This window comes from Phyllostomus discolor, chromosome 6 (assembly GCF_004126475.2).
Source record: "Phyllostomus discolor isolate MPI-MPIP mPhyDis1 chromosome 6, mPhyDis1.pri.v3, whole genome shotgun sequence".
Taxonomy (NCBI): Eukaryota; Metazoa; Chordata; class Mammalia; order Chiroptera; family Phyllostomidae; genus Phyllostomus; species Phyllostomus discolor.
This window is the reverse complement of record NC_040908.2, coordinates 60,608,885-60,630,138: the sequence shown is the minus strand read 5'-3', so window position 1 is coordinate 60,630,138 and position 21,254 is coordinate 60,608,885. Positions and strand designations below refer to the sequence as shown.

Sequence of the window (21,254 nt, the reverse complement as noted above, 5' to 3'; positions counted from 1 at the left end):
TCAAGTGCATAATTCTATAATACATCATGGGTATATCACACTGCATTCACTCCCCAAAGTCTAATTCCCTTCCATCACCACATATTTGACCCATTTATCTCCTTCAATCCCCCATCCCCCTTCCTCTCTGCTAATCATCACACTGTTGTCTATGTTTATGAATTTTTGTTTGCTTTATTTGTTGTTTTCTGTTTTATATCCCACTATGAGTGAAATCATACGGTTCTTGTCTTTTCCTGTCTGACTTAATTCACTTAGCATCACATTCTCAAGATCCATCTGTGCTGTCACAGGTGCAATGCTTCATCTTTTCTTATGGCTGAGTAATATTCCTTCATATATATGTATGAACTCTTCTTTATTCAATCATCCACATTGGAGTACACTTAAGTTCTTTGCAATCTTGGCCACCATAAATAATGCTGCAATAAGTATAGGGATACATATATCTTTATGAATAAATGTTTTTCAAATTTTAGGGGTTAGATACTCAGAAGAGGAATTGCTGGGTTATATAGTAAGTCTATTCTTAATTTTTTGAGGAGCCTCCACACTGTTTTCCATAGTGGCTGTGCCACTCTACATTCCCACCAGCAGTGCATGAGGGTTCCTTTCTCTCTACAACCTCTCCAACATTTGTTATTTCTTGTCTTGCTGATAATAGCCATGTTAACAGGTATAAGGTGGTATTTCATTGTAGTTTTGGTTTGTATTTCCCTTATAGCAACTGAAGTTGAGCATCCTTTTATATATTTGTTAGCTATTAGTATGTCATCTTGGGACAAATGCCAGTTCAGGTCCTCTGCCTATTAAGAAGGGGAAGGGCCTAGTTAAAGAACAAGTATATATGACCCATGGACATAAACAATAGGGTAGGGGTTGACTGTGAGAGCAGGGGATGGGTGGGGCAGGGGAGAGCAATGGGGGAAAATTGAGACAACTGCAATTGAACAATAATAAATTTTTTAATGAATTGTTTTTTGTTATTGAGCTGTATGAATTCTTTATAAATTTTGAATATTAGCCCCTTATCAAAGATATTGTTTGCAAATTTTCTCCCATTCTGTTGGTTATCTTTTTATTTTGTTGATGGTTTTTCTTATTCTTTTTTTCTTTATTTTTTGTTGACACTATTACAGATATCCCCATTTCCCCCTCTTTTCCTGCCTCTACCCAGCCCCTGCCCTCCTTCCCTTTGGCCTTCACACTGTTGTCTGTGTCTATGAGTTACGCACATATGTTCTTTGACTAATCCTTTCACTTTTCTCTCATCCAGTCCTCCCCTCCCTGGCAGCTGTCAATCTGTTCCATGTATCCATGCTTCTGTTTTTTATTTTGTTCATCAGTTTACTTTGTTCATTAGATTCCACATATAAATGAGATCATATGGTATTTATCTCTCCCTGACTGGTTTATTTCACTTAGCATAATAATCTCCAGGTCTATCCATGCTGTTTCAAAAGGTAAGATCCCTATTTTATGGCCTTGTAGTATTCCATTGTGTAAAGGCACCACAGCTTTTTTATCTACTCATCTGCTGAGGGCCACTTAGGCTGTTGTCAGTACTTGCCTATTGTAAATAATGCTGCTATGAACATTGGGGTACATAGGTTCTTCTGAATTGGTATTTCAGGATTCTTAGGGTATAATCCCAGCAGTGGAATTGCCAGGTCAAAAGGAAGTTTCATTTTTAGTCTTTTGAGGAAATTCCATACTATTTTCCACAGTGGCTGTACCAGTCTGAAATCCTACCAACAGTGTACTAGGGTTCCCTTTTCTCCACAACTTCACCAGCACTTGTTGTTTGATGATTTTTTAATTTCTTTCTCTTGTCTAATTGCTTTGACTAGAACTTCCAGTACTGTGTTGAATAACAGTGGTGAGAGTGGGCATCCTTATCTTGTTCCTGACCTTAGGGAAAGAGTTTTCAGTTTTTCATCATTCAGTATGATATTGGATGAGGGTCTGGCATTTTTGGATTTTAGTATGTTGAAGTATTTTTCTTCTATACCATTTAATCATAAATGGATGTTGTATCTTGTCAAATGCTTTTCTGCAACTTGTGGTATAATCATGTGATTTTTATCTTTTATTTTGTTAATGTGGTATACCACATTGATCCATTTGTTTATGTCAAACCATCCTTGTACCCCTGGAATGAACCCCACTTGGCTGTGATATATTATTTTAAGTGTATTGTTGTATTAGATTTGCTAGTATTTTGTTTAGAATTTTTGTATCTATATTAATCAGAGATATCTATAATTTTCTTTTTTTTATATTTTCCTTTTCAGATTTTGGTATCATGGTAAAGTTGGCTTCATAAAATGAATTAAAAGGTGTTGCCTCCTCTTTAATTTTTTTGGAAGAGTTTGAGAAGAATAGGTATTAAATCTTCTTTGAATATTTGGTAGAATTTACTAGTAAAAATATCTGGTCCTGAACTTCTATCTTTTGGGAGATTTTTGATGATTATTTCAATTTCATTACTGTTGATTGGTCTAGTTAGATTTTCCAGTTCTTCATGACTCAGTCTAAGGAAGTTGGAACTCTAAGATAGTGGATTTGGTGGTGTATAGTCTTTCATCGTATTCTTGTTCAGTCCTTTGTATTTCTTTGGTGTATTTTGTAACTTCTCTTTCATTTCTGATTTAGTTTGAAACTTTTCTTTTTTCCCCTTAGTCTAGCCAGAGGTTTGTCAATTTTACTAATCTTTTCAAAGAACCAGCTCTTTGTTGCTTAATTTTTTGTTGCCTTTTTGTTCTCTATTTCATTTAATTATGCTCTAATTTATACTTTCTTCCTTCTACTGACTTTGTGCTTCATTTGTTATTTTTTTTCTTGTTCTTCAAGGTGAACTATTAGACTGTTTCCTTGAGATTTTTCTTGTTTCTTGAGAAATGATAAAACTTAATGATAAAACTGTAATGATAAAACTTACCTCTTAGTACCACTTTTGCTGTATCCCCCAAATTTTGAGGTTGTATTGTCATTCTCATTTGTCTCTGTGTATCTCTTGGTCTCTTCTTTTATTTCTTCTTTGACCCAGTCATTGTTTAATAGTGTGTTATTTAATCTCCACATGTTTGTGTTTTTTCCCGCTTTGTTTTTTGCAGTAGATTTCCAGTGTCAAAACACTGTGGTTGGTAAATATGCTTGGTATGATTTCAGTCTTCTTAAATTAGTGGAGGCTAGCTTTGTGTCCCAACATATGGTCTATCCTTGAGAATATTCCATGTATACTAGAGAATAATGTATATTCTGGTGCTCTGCAATAAAAATATTGGTTAGGTCCATTTAGTTAAATGTGTCATTTAAAGTCAACATTTTCTTATTGATTTTCTGTTTGGATGATCTATCCATTATTTTCAATGAGGTATTTTAGTTTCCTATTATAGTTGTTTCTTTTTTGTGAGTTTCTCTCTTTAGTTCTTTTTTTTGGGGAGGGGAGGAATATAACCTGTTTTTATTTTTATTTTACTTTTATTTTTTATTGTTGTTCAAGTACTGTTGTTTCCATTTCTCCCACCACTCTTCCACCACCTGCCCTATCCCTCCCTGCCTCCCACCCTCAACCCTATCCTCTTGGCTTTGTCCATGTGTCCTTTATGCATGTTCCTTGATAACCCTTCCCTCTTTTCTCCTCATTAACCCGCTCCACCCTCACCTCTGGTAACTGCCAGTTAGTTCTTTATTTCAATGTCTCTGGTTATATTTTGCTTGCTTGTTTGTTTTGTTGATTAGGTGCCACATATAGGTAAGATCATATGGTATTTGTCTTTCACCATCTGGCTTATTTCACTTGGCATAATGCTCTCTAGATCCATCCATGCTGTTGCGAAGGGTAGGATTTCCTTCTTTCTTTCTGCTGCATAGTATTCCATTGTGTGAAGCACAGTTTTTGATACACTCATTTACTGACAGGCACTTAGGTTGTTTCCAACACTTGGCTGTTGTAAATTGTGGTGCTATGAACATTGGCGTGCATAGGTCTTTGAGTTGTACTTTTCTGAGTTTTTTCCTATTGCATTGAGTTTTTTTTCAGAACTGCAATTGTGAATTCTCTGTTATTTAAATCACATTCTTCAATGTCTTTAAGTTTATTTTCTGGAGATTATTTCATTTGCTTTCTGAATTACCTTACTACCTTGGTTATTCATTGTGCTTGGTGGGTTATTTCTCTGCTTTGGCAATTGTGGTAGTAAAATCTACTTTTTTAAAGTGTTCACTATTTTACTGTTTATAAAGATAAGTAGAATTCTCTATTGTTTTCTAGTAGGTGACACTGAAGTGCAAGTACCTGACCTACTGGGGCTTCCAGGATCTCTGTGGGGTGGTGTTGCCTTGTCTGTGGAGAACGCTTTGTGTAACCTGTGACGGTGGGTCCCCTTCACTACTTGGTCACTTCAGCCTTGACTCACCACTCCCATGGGTTGGAAGGTTATGGTTCTTCTGGTTTTATGTTCCTGGTGACACCCTTCTGTAGCCAGAAGCCATGGCACTACTGCTCTGTCTGAGTTGACCCAGCTATCTCTAGCAGACTATGCCATGGTGGGTGGGGGCATGGGTGGGCAGGGAGAAGGTTCACACATCCACAGTTGTGCTCTTCCTCCTGGGTTTAGCTGCACTGAATATGTTTGAGTATAATTTCAGGAAGCTCTTGTAATTTTTCTTAAGTTCATTAAGGTGCTCAAATGTCAGTTAAGTAACCCAGTTGTTAAATCAAGGACTATCCTTTGCTAAATCTGCAAAGTTGAATCATTTGCAAAGACATTTTCCAGTTCTTGACAAAATTCTTCAGTCACCAATGCACTCAAATAAGTCTGGAACAACAGAAACATGGTGTTCCACTCGTATTTCCTTGTAGAAAGCTAAACACAGGAAGTTATGTGCTGGTCTGGATTTTATTAGAGTCAATTTTGACAATATTGCTTACTGCAAAATTCATAACTGCAGAGAAATATTCACATATTGAAGTTTCTTTGTGAATAAAACAAAGTATTGTTTGAATCTCAGGATTGTCCAAATAAACTCTAGATAGAATATACACTTTTAAGGAGTATTTCCATAATAACTCACTCGCCTTGAATATCTCTTCCCCTGTAGTATTTTTATGTTCCTTCTCAGAACAAAATTCTCCCAAACATTTCACTTCAGGGATTCTAAATAGTGTTGTTATCTAGCAGACATTAACATCTACATTCATTGACATGTGATGACTTTAGTTGTGTAATAATCCTTTAATCATGTCTTGGCTTATGGTAATCTTTGTCATCTCACATGGTGATCTACCAGTGTTATTGATTGGTTTCCTTTGCCTTTCTGGTTCCAAATAGAATTTGAAAGTCCACATAGGCTGGTAAAATTGGAACTCTGTAATAGTACGTCATTTTGACATTAGATATTAATTGCATGTTTTTGCACTGCAAACTTTTTGATTAAATACTAATATAAAAACATAATTTGGTTTCATATTTTGTTCTTGTACATGCCTTAAAAAGTACAAACTCTCTTCTGGGTATGGTAGATATATTTTGGTAAAGTGTTGATATAGTTTGCTTGGAACTGCTGATTCATTTGATAACATTTCCATGCAAATAAGATATTTAGGCAAGAGAACAAGAATATTACTGTGGTTCGCAACCCCAAGTTTGAGATAATTCTAATTATACTGCCTCATTTAAAATCCTTTTCATCACTGTATTAATCCTATAACTTATTTTCTCTCTGAGAATATTTTTTCCATAGGTGTCTCTATTTACTATGACATATTTTATTTTCTTAATCAGAAAGACAGATAATAATACTAGGTTTGGAAATTATGGAAAATGCTTTCATGGCTTCCCCACATTTGTTAGGTAGTAAAGGCATTTTTTGATAGTGAACTCTCTGTCTCATGGGAGTCTCATGAACACCATTGTTTTCATTCTGACAGGGAGTGGAGCACAGAAATTAGAACATAGCTTCTAAAAGCCAGACTGTTTTTTCTTTTCTTATTATACAATCTAGGGCAAGTTACTTAACCATTTTGTGCCCCACCTGTAAAATAGAGATAATAATTGTATCTCTTTTATAGTATTATTGTAAAAGTTCAATGATTTATAATACTTTGCCTAGAACATAAACACCAATAAGTCATCATCCTTCATGACACGTAAAGTGTTATGATTTGCTTTGGTGTCTTCTCACAGAATGGGTATATAACCCAGCTGTCTAGCCTACAGCCTTCCCTTATACCACATGGCTGGCCCTCAATTACAATCTCTCTTGTTCAAGGTCTAAGTCCTAAAAAAAATAGAAGTATTTTGTCTTGACCAGTCTTATTCTCTGTTCTCAATGCTGCTTGTGATCTCTCTAGTTCCTGATCCTTTGCTTAGTTTCTTTTTACTTGCCCCAGGCCTGACCAGAGTCAACATTATGCTTCCTTGATAGGCAAGAAAATCTTCAGCATATAGTTGTATGTTTACCAGGCTGATATTCCAACACTTTTAGTTATCTCCTTGAAGTTTATTCTTCACAAGATTGATATGCCTAATGCATACCACTAAATCAATTCTTTTGAATAAACTTGATAAATGGAACTATTTTCTCATTTAAAAGGACTGTGGTAGATATAAATATTGAGAAACTTCACACTTAATGTACTTTACTACACTTAAAAAGGGTGTGAAGACATATTTTATCACTACTTTTGAAAGGAGTTTTGTATAACATGTCCTCATCTCGTTGACCCAGTATTTACCACTTTTAACTTCCAATTTAGCTGTTGCTATGTAACATCCAAGTCATTGTCTTTATTTATAAGGTTTATAATATTTGGAGTTCAGGCTAGGGAGGAAAATTTAACATCAACCCTAAAACATGATAATAAATTGTAATTTCAACACTATCTTCTTAAATGAGACCTGGGATATTGGGCTGGCCAAAAAGTTCATTTGTTTTTTTTACATAAGATGGCTCTAGTAGCACTTAGTCATCTTTAACTTTATTTGAAACAATTTTGTTAGATTGTATTGTGACAGCTGTCATTTCAGCATGCATTTTTAAAAAAACATCAAAATTGGTGAATCTTTGTGTAGCCATTTTAATATTGAAGATGAAAGAAAATAAGCAACATTTTTTTGCATATTATGTTTTATTATTTCAAGAAAGGCAAAAACACAACTGAAATGAAAGAAAAGATTTGTGAAGTGTATGGAGAAGGTGCTGTGACTGATTGAACATGTCAAAAGTGGTTTGCAAATTTTGTGCTGGAGATTTCTCACTGGACGATGCTCCATGGTCAGAAAGATTAGTTGAAGTTGATAGCCATCAAATCGAGACATTAATAGAGAACAATCAGTGTTATACTGCATGGAAGATAGCTAACATACTCAAAATATCCAAATTGATAAAGTTATTGGTGAAAATGAAAGATGTGTCTTTTATTTTACAGAAAAAACTAAATGGACCTTTTGGCCAACCCAGTATTGCTATCATGCATCATTATTGTCAGTCCAAATATAAAACTTCAACTCAATTTCCCTAGTGGAAGTGCTCGTTAGTCTAGAAATACAATTAATTTTCCAATTAGACAAAAGCACAGTTTTCAGTCTCACCTTCAACACAGGCATACATCAGAGATATTGCAGGTTTGGCTTCAGACCAATGCAATAAAATGAATATTGCAATAAAGGGAGTCATACAAATTTTTAGTTTCTCACTGTGTGGAACTGATGTTTACACTATACTGTAGCCTATTATAAGTGTGCAACAGCATTTTTTTTCTTGAAACGGCTTTCAATTCCATTATATGTTAATTTTCCCATATTAAAATAAAGTTATTTCTCTCATTTTAAAAGAAATCCTCTCTTGGATCCCAATATTCCTTTCACCTACCACCTCATTTCTTCTCTATCTTTGGCATCTGAAAATGAGTATGTCCAAACCCAAAAGTCTCTTCTTCCCTGATGGAGCTATCCCATCCAGTCTTCTGTGTGTCATTTAACAGCAACTCCAGCCTTTCTCTTGCTCAGGGAAATGGGTCATTAAAGTCATTCTGGACTCCTCTTGGATTGTTCACCTTGAATACAGTTCATAAAAACATCCTGTGGCTTGACCTTCCAAGTATTTCCAGAATTCAACCTACTTCTCACTACTTCTAGCCCTACCACCTGGTCCACCTCTCACTTAAATAATTACAGCCCTTGTAATCGGTCTTCCTGTTTTACCTCTTGCTCCTTAAAAGTCTATGTTCTCTACATAGGAGCCAGAATGATCCTTTTTAAGGTCTTAATACTTCTCTGCTTGAAGTTTCTCCATGGTTCTACATTTTCCTCAGAGTAAAAGCTAATGTTCTAACAATGACTGGAAGATCTTGTGTTATCTATTCCCTAGCTCTTATTCACTCTGCCGTAGTCACACTAGCCTCCTCTCCACCTCGTGAACATGCCAGGTACGCTCTCTCTACTTTGGGATATTATATCCCCTTTCTTGCTGTGTGGAGTGCTCTACTTTCCTCTCCTGACCACCATGACCAACTTTCTATCTTCTCCTTCAAGTGCTTGTTCAAATGCCAGCTTCTCAATGAGGCCCATCCTGACCATCTGGTGAATTCACAACCTCTTCCCCAGAGCTCCCAATCCCCTGTTCTCCACTGTTTTTTTTTTCTATAATACTTATCACCTCCTAGCATTCCATATAATTTCTCATGTATCATATTAATTATTGTCTCCCTCTGCTAAAATGTAAGCTCCATGAGGTTTTAATCTGGATGTTTCACTAATATACCTTAGCACATAGAACAGTCCTGCTATAGGGTAGGTATGCAATGCATTTTCCTGAATAATTGGATTTTCATAAGCATCTCTCTACAAATTATTTCTCACTCCTGTGAAACTCTTTTGGATTTACAATACATCTATCATTTCAATTAAATTTTTTTCTCTTCCCCATTTGTCTCCAGCAGGAGACTATCCTCAGTGTTATCTGACTCAATGACTAGTGCAGAGAACAAGGGGATCCCTAGAAGGAAAGTCCCTTTAGCTTCCTGTACACCCGAGAATGGGGAAGGTGGTTCAAAGAATTTGTTGGCAAAGCTAAACTATTACTACCTTCAAGGAAAGACTATTTCAATGACTGCTGTCAGTTAAAATTACAGGTAAGACAAATAATGCATCATCTACTTTTTTTACACCACCACCCTCTTTTCTCAGTAATCCCAAAATAACAAAAATATGTTTGTAATACTGATTAAAACAGATGCCATTACATAATATAAATAGAGAAACACACCAGTGCTTTATAAATAGATGTCTATAAATAAAGAAAAAAATATCATATCATATCATATCATTATATGATATACTATATTTTTATCGTATTTATCATTAATACCAAATCAGTTATAGTAACATTGTGATCTTCTATTGTTAACAAATTATTCATAAAAGAGAACTTACTTCAGATTATATGTATCATATTCAATGGAAGATCTGGGTACTGCAGGAATCATATAAAGAAATCCAATATGTTCATTTTCACATAGTACTTTAATGATTTGCAAGGGATCACGAATGTTGGCTTTAACAACTTCTTCCCGGTCTTGGAAAATGTACGTCAGGTAAGTTGAGGACCTCGGCCTGTGGAGACCTCTTCCAGTGCTGAGGGTCCGTGGCAGTTTGGGAGGAGAGGGAGAGAATGCCTCAGCAGAGGGCTGGTGGATATAAATAAAGCCAGAAAGGGGAAGGGATTAAGCAAAATTAAATAAACTAATAGACAGAGAAAAAAAAATGAGTATTTGCCTAAAAAAAGCCATAAACAAGTGACAAAATATTAACCTCAGGGACCAATTATTATACTGCCTGAGATTCCAGGGCTCAAAGGCAAGCATTTTGGACCTGAAAAGTTTCAAGCAATTGTCACATAGTGGCAAGTACTCCCTAACCATAGATATATAACTTCTCAGTACTCCCTAACCATAGATATCCATTTCCTTTCCACAAAACAGCCAAGCATCAGCTCCTCTTGCCTTTTCCTCTTCTGTAACTCAAGTTCATTACATCAAAACACTACCCGCTCTCTGGAGTTCATGGGGGCCCACCACTGTCCCTGCTCAGAGGCTCAGCATTTACACTTGCCTCAGCCTCTCCCCTCAACTTCCTCACCTTGTCTGATCACCTGATGCTTTCAAATGACTGAAAACTTACACAGCTATAATCATATCTCATAATAAACTATAGTTTTTTTGTGAATGTGAGGGGTAGTTACATTAAGTATTGGGAATCATTATGTAATAGCCTCATAATTACCAGTTCTGGAGACCATTGCTTCTCACATTTCAGTGTGTATGTGAATTAGCTGGGCGTCATGTTAAAATGCAGTTTCTGTCAGTCAGTCTGGGATGAAGCCTAAGATTCTGCATTGCTAACCTGCTCCCAAGGATTGCAGATGCTGCTGTGTCATGAACTACACTCGGAGCATCAAGGCTAAGTGCATACCATGCTCACACCCTTGAGCTTTGCACTTTCCCCGGAGTTACACAGTCTGCACTCTCAGTGCCACTCACACTCCTTTTTCCCCTGCAGCAAACTTCGGGGCAGCCTCACCCACATCCTCTCCTCCTGTGGAAGAGGTTGATAACCACATCTGAAGAAATTTGACACTCAGTTCCAGTAGTCACCACCTTGTCTCTCCGACAGTATGAAGGTAACTGGCTTTAAGATAGAGAATCACCATCACAGACCTGCTCTGTTGAATAATTGATGTAAATACATATATGATCTTTTTATTGCCTGTTAACATAGCTAATAGAGGCTGACATTTCTATAAGAGATTTACTATCATAAGCTCTGTGGAGCAACTTGCCCAGAAATTTGTATTTACAGGGGTCATTATTCTCTGTCTTTAATTAAATATACCATGTTGACTAGAAGTTCAAGAGGAGTATTCTGGAAAGCCCAGAGCTGAAGGAAATACATTTTTGAAGTGAAAAGATGAAAAGTTGTTTTTTCACTTATTGGCCAGGGATAGCAACAATGGCTGTTTTATTATGTAAAAAAGTAGACAACCAGATGCTCAAACCTAGAGAAATTACATGTTGCTCCTTCCACTGTTTCAAAAGGGCAATAGTCAACTTTAATATTTTATGTAATATTTAAACAAAAATACATTTATTTTTGTCATTATTTCCTTTAAAAGTTTTTCTGCATACTAAATGAAAATTTTCTTCAATAACAGGCCCATACATTTTTGTTTGAGCACAATTTCTAATTACAGACATATCTCAAAGATATTTCACTGTCAATTCCAGACCACCATAATAAAGTACTTATTATAATAAATCCGAATGTAGTCTTTTTGCTGGTGAAGGGTCTTGCCTTCCATTTGTAAAAATGCTACACCCAGCCCTGAGCAGCGTGGCTGACTTGGTTGGGCATCATCCTACCAAAGTGAATAATGATCGCCAGTTCGATTCCTGGTCAGGGCACATGCCTGGGTTGCAGGCCTGGTCCCCAGTGGTGGCCAGTGCAAGAGGCAACTGATCAATGTTTCTCATATTAATATTTCTTTCCCTCTATATCTCCCTCCCTTCCCGTCTCTCTAAAAAGTAAATTAAATCTTTTTAAAAAATGCAATGCCTGTGAAGCACAGTAAAGCCAAGGGCAATAAAACAAGGTATGTCTGTATCTAACTCAGTGGGAAGATATGATTCCATTTAAGTAGTCACATAAATTCAGACTTTTCAGGGCGGGATAGAATAAAGAAAGTATTTATTCATAAGGTGTAGAAAATTCTCTGTGATGGATGCCCAGTCTAGTCTGATAAGTCTATCTTCCTTAATAATCAGAAGCAAAGCCTCCAACTTTTCTTTTTCCTTCTTCCCTCCCTCCCTTCCTTTATTGCATCTCTCAGGAAATCCTTGTTGTTTCACTTCCATTCTCAACTCATTCTCAGAAATCAATACCCCCCAACCAAGTGACCCTCTTCTAAAGTTAATTCCCTTATTGTTTTTATGGCATATCCCATTTCTTCCACATTTCCCTTCAACCTCTAACTCTATACTTAATTCTTCACTTAGTTATGGACTCGATCAAGTATAAGCCACACCTAACATTTCTTTCCATCTTCCTCACTTCATTCCAGTTACCATACAATTTCTTTCCTGTTCTTTCAGTGCAAGCTCTTGAAGCCCATTTTATACTAAATGAATTAATATATAGGCAAACATATATTTCCTGGCCCTGTTTAAGATAGTTCATTCTTTCTACTTCACAGAAACCAAATCAACTGAAGCTGTACAATTTTATTCAACCATGTGGTATCATTCTCTCAGGATAGTCTCACCCAAACCCACAGTGAACCTCCTTCCATCTGGCTTCTCAAGTCCCCAACTCTCCCACCTTATCTGCCTCATTAACTTTCACTCATTCCTCAGAGCTTAGTGCAATTCCCTGGGGTAGCTATTCCTCCACTGACCATTCCTTCTATTTGGTTCTCCATCATTTTATATATTAAATAACCAATGAGAGCTCTTATCACACTTTGAGTGTTCACCTGCCCATCTGCCCACCTCCAGACTCTGAAATCCCTGAGGACAGAGCTTGTCCCCAACTCTCTATTTCCAGCACTCTAGTCCAATGCCTGAAAGGCGATTAGCACTGAAACGCTTAACAATGTGGAAGGGCCCTCTCAATAAAAAGTTCAGAGGAATCTTGGCTCTATTGTTATTTTTATTGTATGTATCCTCCACACTTTCTCCCACCTGTTTCTGCTTCTTTCCTTAATTATCCACAGGTACTTATATAAAGCAGTATTCTGGCAATTTCTTCCCAGAGCTTATTCACTAACTGTTTGCAAGACAACTTCACCACTGGACAACTCTCATCAGTTACAAAAGTTATCTATCTAGCTCAGTTTCTATTTCATTGCCTTTTACCAAGGTCTTCTAAGATCACCCTTTCTGGGAGTAATGAAAATTTCATGGAAGTTAAGACATTATTATGTGTTCTTTTAACATGCAAGAGAAGATCAGAAGACACTGCATAGATGCTGAATTTCCTTTATGATTTTCCTCTACCACCCAAATTTTCCTTAAATAAGAAGAACTAAGAAATATTATAATTCCCAAATCCTTTATATAACCTGATAGAAAAGGATTTCACCACTATTCTTATGCATTAAAAGCACTTTAGCAACTAAAATTAAATCAAAATGACCAATTAAGTACTTTTAATACTATACCTGTTTTTTCAAAGCATCTGTATGCTGAAGAAGCTGAACAGGTAATTTGGTAGGACTTTCTTCAATGCTTCCTAGTGGTTTTATGAATCCAGAAGTGATCAACTGAAATCGATTCTGTTCATGTATGTATTCTGGCCTCTTATGATCTTGGTAGACTTTTAGCACTGGCTTTAGGAATAAACAGACATGTTAGTCTTTTTGATATTAATGTGAACTTGTCTTATTCTTCACTAACTTTGGACAGGGATAGCTCTGTTGGAAATTGATTTCCTCCGGGGACTAATTTCCTAGCCAAACCACATTGTAGCTGCTCCCACCATTGTTTGACAATGGACTATTGCTTGACTAGACTTTTCTAGTTGGCTTCCATTAGTTCTGTATTTTAAATACCAACAAATTATTCTAGTTCTAACAGAAATGGCTCGGGGGCATGAAGCCATAGACTCACTAATCACCCATTACAAATCTTCACCGTTCACTATGACAGCTACTGTCGGAAGAAGCGTACAATCCTTCAACCCTATCCAAATGTCATTAATCACTTCCGTTAGCCATAAGTGATTGAAGAACAAACAAAACAAAACAAAACAAAACAAAACCCCACCATGGTGGTATTATCTTAGGCCAATCTAATTTCAAATTAAGATAGTAAAAATCATCATTTAACATAAAAACTAAATTTAAAAATTCACTATACTGACTTGAAGTTTCTAAGCATTATGATTTTAGTATGATAGCTAATCTCATGTATGGGAGTGAGGAAGAAAAAAGTTTGAGAGTAAGTATAGTAAATAGCTGTTAAGTTTATATTCGGTTTTGGATAAAAATCCCTCCTGAGTCACTCACTGAAGAAAAGACAAGACTAGGTGGGCTACAGTTATGAGAGAGTGGGAGGGAAGATCTCAGCTATAAAACAATGTGGAAAAAGAATACAGACCAGAACCACAAATTGAGAAAGGAGAATGGGGCCATGGCTGCTGTGGCTCAGTGGACTGGGCACTGGCCTGAGAACTGAAAGGTCATCAGTTCAATTTCTGGTCAGAGCACATGCCTAGGTTGCAGGGTAGGTCCCTGGTTGGGGGTATGCAAGAGGCAACTCCTCGATCAATTCTCTTGCACATCAGTGTTTCTCTCCCTTTCTTTCTCTTACCCTCTCTCTAGAAATGAATAAACGAAGTCTTAAAAAAAAAAAGAAGGGGGCGGGGGTCCATGATGAAGATATAGGAAGACCCTGAACTCACCTCCCAGAGACACACTGAATAATGTACACCTACATATATAGCAACACCTCATGAAAAACAACTGAGGGTGATTGAACAGCCTCTGCACATCAAATGAGAGATGGGCCACATAGACAAAGGGAGGAGAGAGATGCAGTAACCATGGGAAGCTTACTCCTGTGGGCGACCTGCAGTAGGAAGGGATATCACTGAGAACCCATGTGCAGACTCACCTGTCCTGGGCACAGCAATAAAATAATGTTTTAAAGTGCACCTATAGCATATATGAAAAAACCAAAACTTTTTACTAACCCCAAGATGCCTGCTAAATGGGTAGGGAACTGCAGGAACTCTCCAGAACTGGAGGAACTGGCAAGTGCCACTGCTTATGTTTCCCCTCAACCCACATAGCATGGGTGGGAACTTAGCAAGCCCTTGGTACAGACTGCAAGGCTGCCACATCATGCTCTGGCCCACCTCATCCAGCAACCAGTCCAGACTCAGCTAGCTTGTCTGACACGTGCCCCTGAAGCCATGGGGCCTAGGCCAATTTTCCTCATGCTTATTCCAGACCTGGCCAGCTGGTCTACCGGAAGGCCCCCAGGGCTGCATGCCCTGGCCAATTCAGTCATGGCTGCACCAGCTTTGGCTAGCCATTCTGCCAGGATACCCCTGCCACTGCATGGGCCCACCTAAGCTCCAGCAGGGCTGTCAAAGCTACCTAGCACATATAGTCTATACACAGGTTACCCTTACACAAGTCTACTTCTTCAAGATAGAGGTAGCTGTTTGTTTCATTCATAAAAACAAACACAGAAAGTCAAACAAAATGAGGAAACAAATGAATATGTTCCAAATGAAAGAACAAGAAAAAATTCCAGAAAGAACCCCAATGATATAAATATAAGTAATTTTTCTGATAAAAAATTCAAAATTTTAATGGCTGAGTATTTTACCATTAGATATATCGACATATATTCTCACATTTTCTTTATCCAATCATCACTGACTTAGGTTGTTTTCATGTCTTGGATATTTTAAATTATGCTGCAATGAACATAGGAGTACATATATCTTTACAAATTAGTATTTTTATATTTTTCAGTTAAATTCTCAGAAGAGGAATTGTAGATCATGTGGCAGTATTGGTTATGTAGTTTTCTTTTTAAGGTATTATTTTGTTTATTAAAATTTGAATTAATTCTTAGGTTAGTGTTTTTACACAAAGTAACATTATAATAAATAACAAATCAGCACTATGGGTCTTCAAGAATGTTTTCCTTCAAAATGAATCAGTACTCAAGTTTGAGAAACAATGAAGTAAGGACTAAATATATATCCATATATATATATATATATATATATAAATATATATCCATTATATATGTTTTTATTTATATATATTTTTAAAGATTTTATTTATTTACTTATTTTAGAGAAGGGGAAGGAAGGGAGAAAGAGAGGGAGAGAAACATCAATGCATGAGAGATACATGGTTGCCTCTGGAATGCTCCCTGCTGGGAACCTGGCCCACAACCCAAGCAAGTGCCCTAACTGGGAATCAAATTGGCAACCTTTAGGTTTGCAGGCCAGCACTCAGTCCACTAAGCCACACCAGCCAGGGCATAAAATACATTTTATTAAGCCTCAAAAACTCATAGGAAAAGGCAAATAATCTAAAGTGGACAAAGGTTATTTATGAATAAAATCCAAAAAATATGTAACAAATATGACAACGAAGAAATAAAAATATACTTTATTAATAAGATGAAAAGTAAAAAATATGATGCAATTTTAACCTATTAGTCTAGCAAAATTTAAAAAACTGGTAGTATAAGTTTGGCAAAGAAAGGGCAAAGGCCCTTTCATACTCTGTAGGTAGGGACAGTAAACTGGTTAAATCTTAGAGTGCAATTGGGTAATATTCTTCAAACTTAAAAACATACATATTTTATTTATGACTTATAAAAATGCCACTTCTAGGAATCTATCTTTATATGTACAAAGGAAAGGCTATTCATTGCAGCATTGTCTGAAAGAGCAAAACAGTAACAATAAAATTAAAAGGAAATAACCTGAACTATCAGTAGGAGGCAAGTGGATGAGTACCATATTATGGCACATTCATGTCACAAAATACAATGCAGCCATTAGAAAAGATACTTCTGAATGCAAGCATTGGCAAAATTTCTATATAGTTGAGTGATAAGAGCACTTTGAAGATGGGCATATACAGTATAACCTTACTTGAAAGATACAAATGTTTATATACACACTCATATATATAACATATATATTTGAATAAACTATAAAGAAGCCTGAAGGGCAACTTCCAACAAGAGTAGTTAATGTCTGAGGATGGAAGTGAGAATTTTCACTTTTTACTTTATACACTTCCAATTTTACGTGAATTTATAATTATCCAAAGGCATAAAGGCATTCTTAAAATTAAGTATTTTCAGACATGCACAAAATTACTTAGGACATGAAGCATTTAAACATAATAAAATGATATTACTACTACAGGCATACCTCATTTTACTGTGCTTTGATTTTCTGTGCTTTGCAGATAATGCCTTTTCTACATATTACAGGTCTGTGGCAAGCCTGCAATGAGCAAGGGTATTTTTCTAACAGGCTCAGATGGTAGCATTTTTTGCAATGAAGTATTTTTAATTAAGGTATGTACATTGTTTTTAGACATAATACTATCGTACACTTAACAGACAACAGTATCATGTAAACATAACTTTTATTTGTCCTGGTAAAGTAAAAAATTTGTGTGACTCAATTTATTGCAATATTCATTGTATAGCAGTGGTCTGGAACTGAACCCACTATATTTCTATCTCTATCTATCTATCTATCTTACTAAAGTTCCCAATATTAGATGGTATCCTAATATCCAAAAGAGCCTTACAACCTACATAGTTAAGTATTGTATTGTATATAATCCTAGTAGATAAATCACTAGCAACATACCCTTCTACTTCAAACTGCTTAAAACTCAGTATTTTTAAAATAAGTAACTGTTTACAACTTCATAAACAAGTTTTAACTTTTCGGTTTTCATTTCTTTTTGTTAAGAGTCTAGAAATGCTCCATCCCCCGCAAAGCAATTTTGCAACTTCTTCTGTAGCCAAAAGTGGCTGAGATGTTGGTTTTTTTAACTTACCAGAGGCTCTAGTTTTACAGGCTGCTGTCGTTTTCTTGTCCTTTCCTGGGCTTTTGTGGGTTTCCTAAACACCAGGAATTGTGTATCAGTTGCATTTTCTGTGGGTGTTACAACACTTAGTCTTCCCTTTCCTTTTATACTACTCAGTCTTGTAAGCATAGGATTTTCCACCTGCTCTTCAATACTTTTTAGGTCGAAGTCAGTTTCTGAGGTGTGATGAGCCATCCTCACTCCTGTAAGTGTAGGATCAGAAAAAGACAAATGAAAGGTAGAACAACAGGACAGGGAAGTGAGGTTAGTGGAGGGGACTTAAGAGCTAATGAGAGCTGAATTTTCTCAACCCCAAAGAAAACCTATCAAAGTTACCCCATTCTTCCCAAACTGAGGACTTGAACCACAGGAATAAAAATTAGGAACTGTGTCTGACCTTCAAGAAGCCCTGTAGCTGGCCAAAACAAAAAAAGTGTATTTGCATTTCTAACAAGTTCTGGGGTACTGCTGATGCCACTGAGTTGGAGACCACTATGGTCTAGAATGGAAGGTTGAAGAGAAAGGCAATTAGCATTGAGATCAATGTTTCTCACATTTGATATGCAAAATATTTCCTGGGAAGCATGTTCAAAATGCTGGTAATTCTAATACAAACAATCTGAGAAACACAGCCTAGTTCTCATGAAGAAGCTGAAGAAAGGAAAAACAGAATTGAGGGCTAATTCTAAAACAGTGCTTCTGGAACCTTTATATGCATGAGAGTCACTTAGGGAGTTTGTTAAAATGAAGGTTCTGATTCATACACATTGAATAGCAAGGTCCTAGAACACTAGAACTGAGCATTTTTAGTGGAATTGCATCCTCATTACCACTCACAATCCCAGAGATAATTGTCTTCAAAAATGGTATTACAGCACTTAAAGTCTTCAACCAGGGGTTAGATGGACTAGCTTTTAGTGTAGATCTGCACTGGCTAATCAAAATATGGTGCAAAAAAGGAGGCAGATGGGTAGCACTAAATCCATTCAAGATGGAATGCCAGCTCCACTGAAGGCAAGATGCGGGTCATGGAAGAAAACATCATAGTAGAATCCAGTAATGGCTCATGGGTCCTAATCACGTATTACTGCCCAAAGCCCTTTGCCCTGTGGCCCATGATTGAGTGCAGCCTCTGTGGAATATGATTCCACCTCTCCTGTGTTAAGGTTAAGAACTTTACTGCCTTCCTTTACTGACTTGCTTTACTGCCAGAAGTACAAGGAACTCTGGCCAAAGGTGTGCACCCCTCAACTCAGACTAACTACATGTTGAAAAGCATAGGCACAGATCTGTCCACTCAGTGTGAAATTTCAGACAAGTCTTTGCCATCTCTGTTCCCCACTTTTCACCCCCTCTGACAGGTAGGGGAAAGGTATGATAGGTAGGTGGTAGGGAATTAGTGAAATGCCTTGCCTTTGACGCTCTCTGCCCATCTAAGTCTTTCTTTCTGCGCAGCGAAAGCCACTCTATCTTTGCTCTAGAAGTCAGGGCCCAGCCCCAGTTTGACTCCTCAACACTTACCAAGTCAGCCTAAGGCAGTCGCCACAGAAGCCTAGGGCCTACAGAGATAGAGCAAAGCCAGGGATGGGAGTAGAAAAGTGGCTGTAGCGGGCAATGTTTCCCGTTGCCTAGCAGCCAGCGGGCCTCCACCGAAGCGTACTGCGCCTGTGCGGGACTTCTTGCTTAGGTAACGGGTCAGGAGTCTGCGGCTCCAAGTTTAGGAGCAGTCCGAAAGGTCTAGCCAATCAATGTCTCTGAAACATTTCCTACGTCGCTGGTTGGTGGAGAGGCTGCACTCCACTCGCCAGCCTCCTCCTCCGCAACGGGAACTGAGCAGTGACCGGAGAGTGGGACGGCAGTGGTCTGTTGTATTCCCTCCCTTATCTACCACCCACGTTCCTTGTCCCACCCTCCTCCTGCAAGAATCTTTTCTTCACGTCCTCTTCCAGAAGCTTAAGACTGACTTGACGTTCGCTTTAACCTAACTCTCTCTGGTTAGAAGAATCCTGAATCTCTAGAGAGAGATTCGTCGTGTAGACCGCTGGGGTCCCATTCTCAAAGGGAGTGACTATCCTGCTTCTGCACCCCACCTTGTGGGAGTGTCCTGGAGCGCGAGGAACGAGGAACGTGCGCTCTTCTCCTCAAACTCCACCCTGTTTTGTCAACTATTGTCTTTTCCACTCGGAAGGTAATCCAGTGTCAGACGTACCTTAAGCCCACTTTACTGAGCCCCGAGCCCTATTTACCAAAGCAGACAAACCATGGATCTTGTTCTGGCATTTAAGCCCCTAAATGACTGCTACTACTGCTGTTTGAAGGCGGACTCCCCAGAAGCCCGCCCAGGTCAGGTCGCTTAATGAGGTTGCCTTATCGCAGTTAGTGATCAGAGGATGAGCCCCTTCATCTGTTCCGAGGAAATGCTGCACCTGAGGACAAAGCCCTGGTTTTTAACCGCCCCTCCAAGACGACAAAAATCACAGCTGGAACTCATTATCTTTTTGCGATTTTTGCACCCCCCCCCTCGATTTTTAACCTTGATACTATTTCTTGCCTTGAATGCCAAGCCCTGTATGAAGTGCTTTACCAACATACATACAACCTGCACTTTCTCAATCTTAACATATTCAGGTATGGATTTTACTTACTTGTTTCGGCACCGCCTACAAGACTGAGACTCATATAACTAACAATAGAGCTGGAATGGAGATCAAAGATAACGTAATCCACCCCATACCTCTTTGATTAATGAGAGAACTGAGACCCAGAGAGAGAGAGAATGCATGACCCCAGGTCATGCATTCAGTTGTGACAGAGACAAAACTAGAATATCCATCTTCTAATCCTTAGGAACTGGAAGAAGCAAGGGAATAACTCCAGTTTAGAAACAATTTAGAAAAACCTCAAATGTAGACATAATAAATGCTAATTCCCGAGGGATGAAAGGTACACACAAAGCCAATGAAGCAGAATCATTCTGAAGCAGAATTAATTTATATAAACTGAAAATGAAAAAAATGCAAAGCCAACCCAAACATTAAAGCATAAAATTCTAATAATATGAAGTGTTAGACACATCCAAAAACTAGATTTCATTTCAGATGTGCAGTGAATATTTTAATCTGTTCCCTTCAAAGCTTATGTAGTAGAAAAAAAGGCTATTTGGCTCAGTCCCAGAAGTACTCTTAGTAAATGAAGGCAATTGCATCCTAATATTACCTTATGCAGTTGAGAGTATGCCAAGAGCCGAGATTGGAGAAGACATAGGCACATAGACTTTTATGAAAGTATTGCTGTCTTAAACACTATTCATCAAATCTCTCCAAGCTTATTTTCTTAATGTGGCAAGTTGTCCTCTTCATTGCCAACTGAACACTCACTAAATCAGTCCAGATGGACAAGAACTTTAGGTATAGCCTATTGATTTTTTCACAGATCCTATAAATAACAATAATTGTTATTCTTTATTGGATGCTTCCTGATGTGCCAGGTACTGTGCTATATACTTTACATTTGTTCTTTTATGTACTTCCAACAAAAGTGAAATTCCCATTTCATAGCTAAAGAACTAGGCTACGAAAGGTTTACAAGACCTAGGTTATGGAAGGTCA

General features: G+C 37.5%; 1 protein-coding gene across 2 annotated transcripts in view; it reads right to left on the bottom strand.

Moving 5' to 3' along the window:
* DNAH6 (dynein axonemal heavy chain 6) overlaps positions 1-19,309 on the bottom strand; it is a 259,454-nt gene extending 240,145 nt beyond the window's left edge. For both annotated transcript variants that reach the window (XM_036028222.1, XM_036028224.1), the window contains exons 1-4: positions 19,168-19,309; positions 17,617-17,849; positions 13,222-13,389; positions 9,441-9,694 (exon numbers count right to left, since the gene is read on the bottom strand). In XM_036028222.1, coding sequence (XP_035884115.1) covers positions 9,441-9,694; positions 13,222-13,389; positions 17,617-17,841 — 647 coding nt within the window. In that variant the 5' untranslated portion in view covers positions 17,842-17,849; positions 19,168-19,309. The remainder of the gene's footprint in view (positions 1-9,440; positions 9,695-13,221; positions 13,390-17,616; positions 17,850-19,167) is intronic.
* Positions 19,310-21,254: the final 1,945 nt, after the last annotated feature.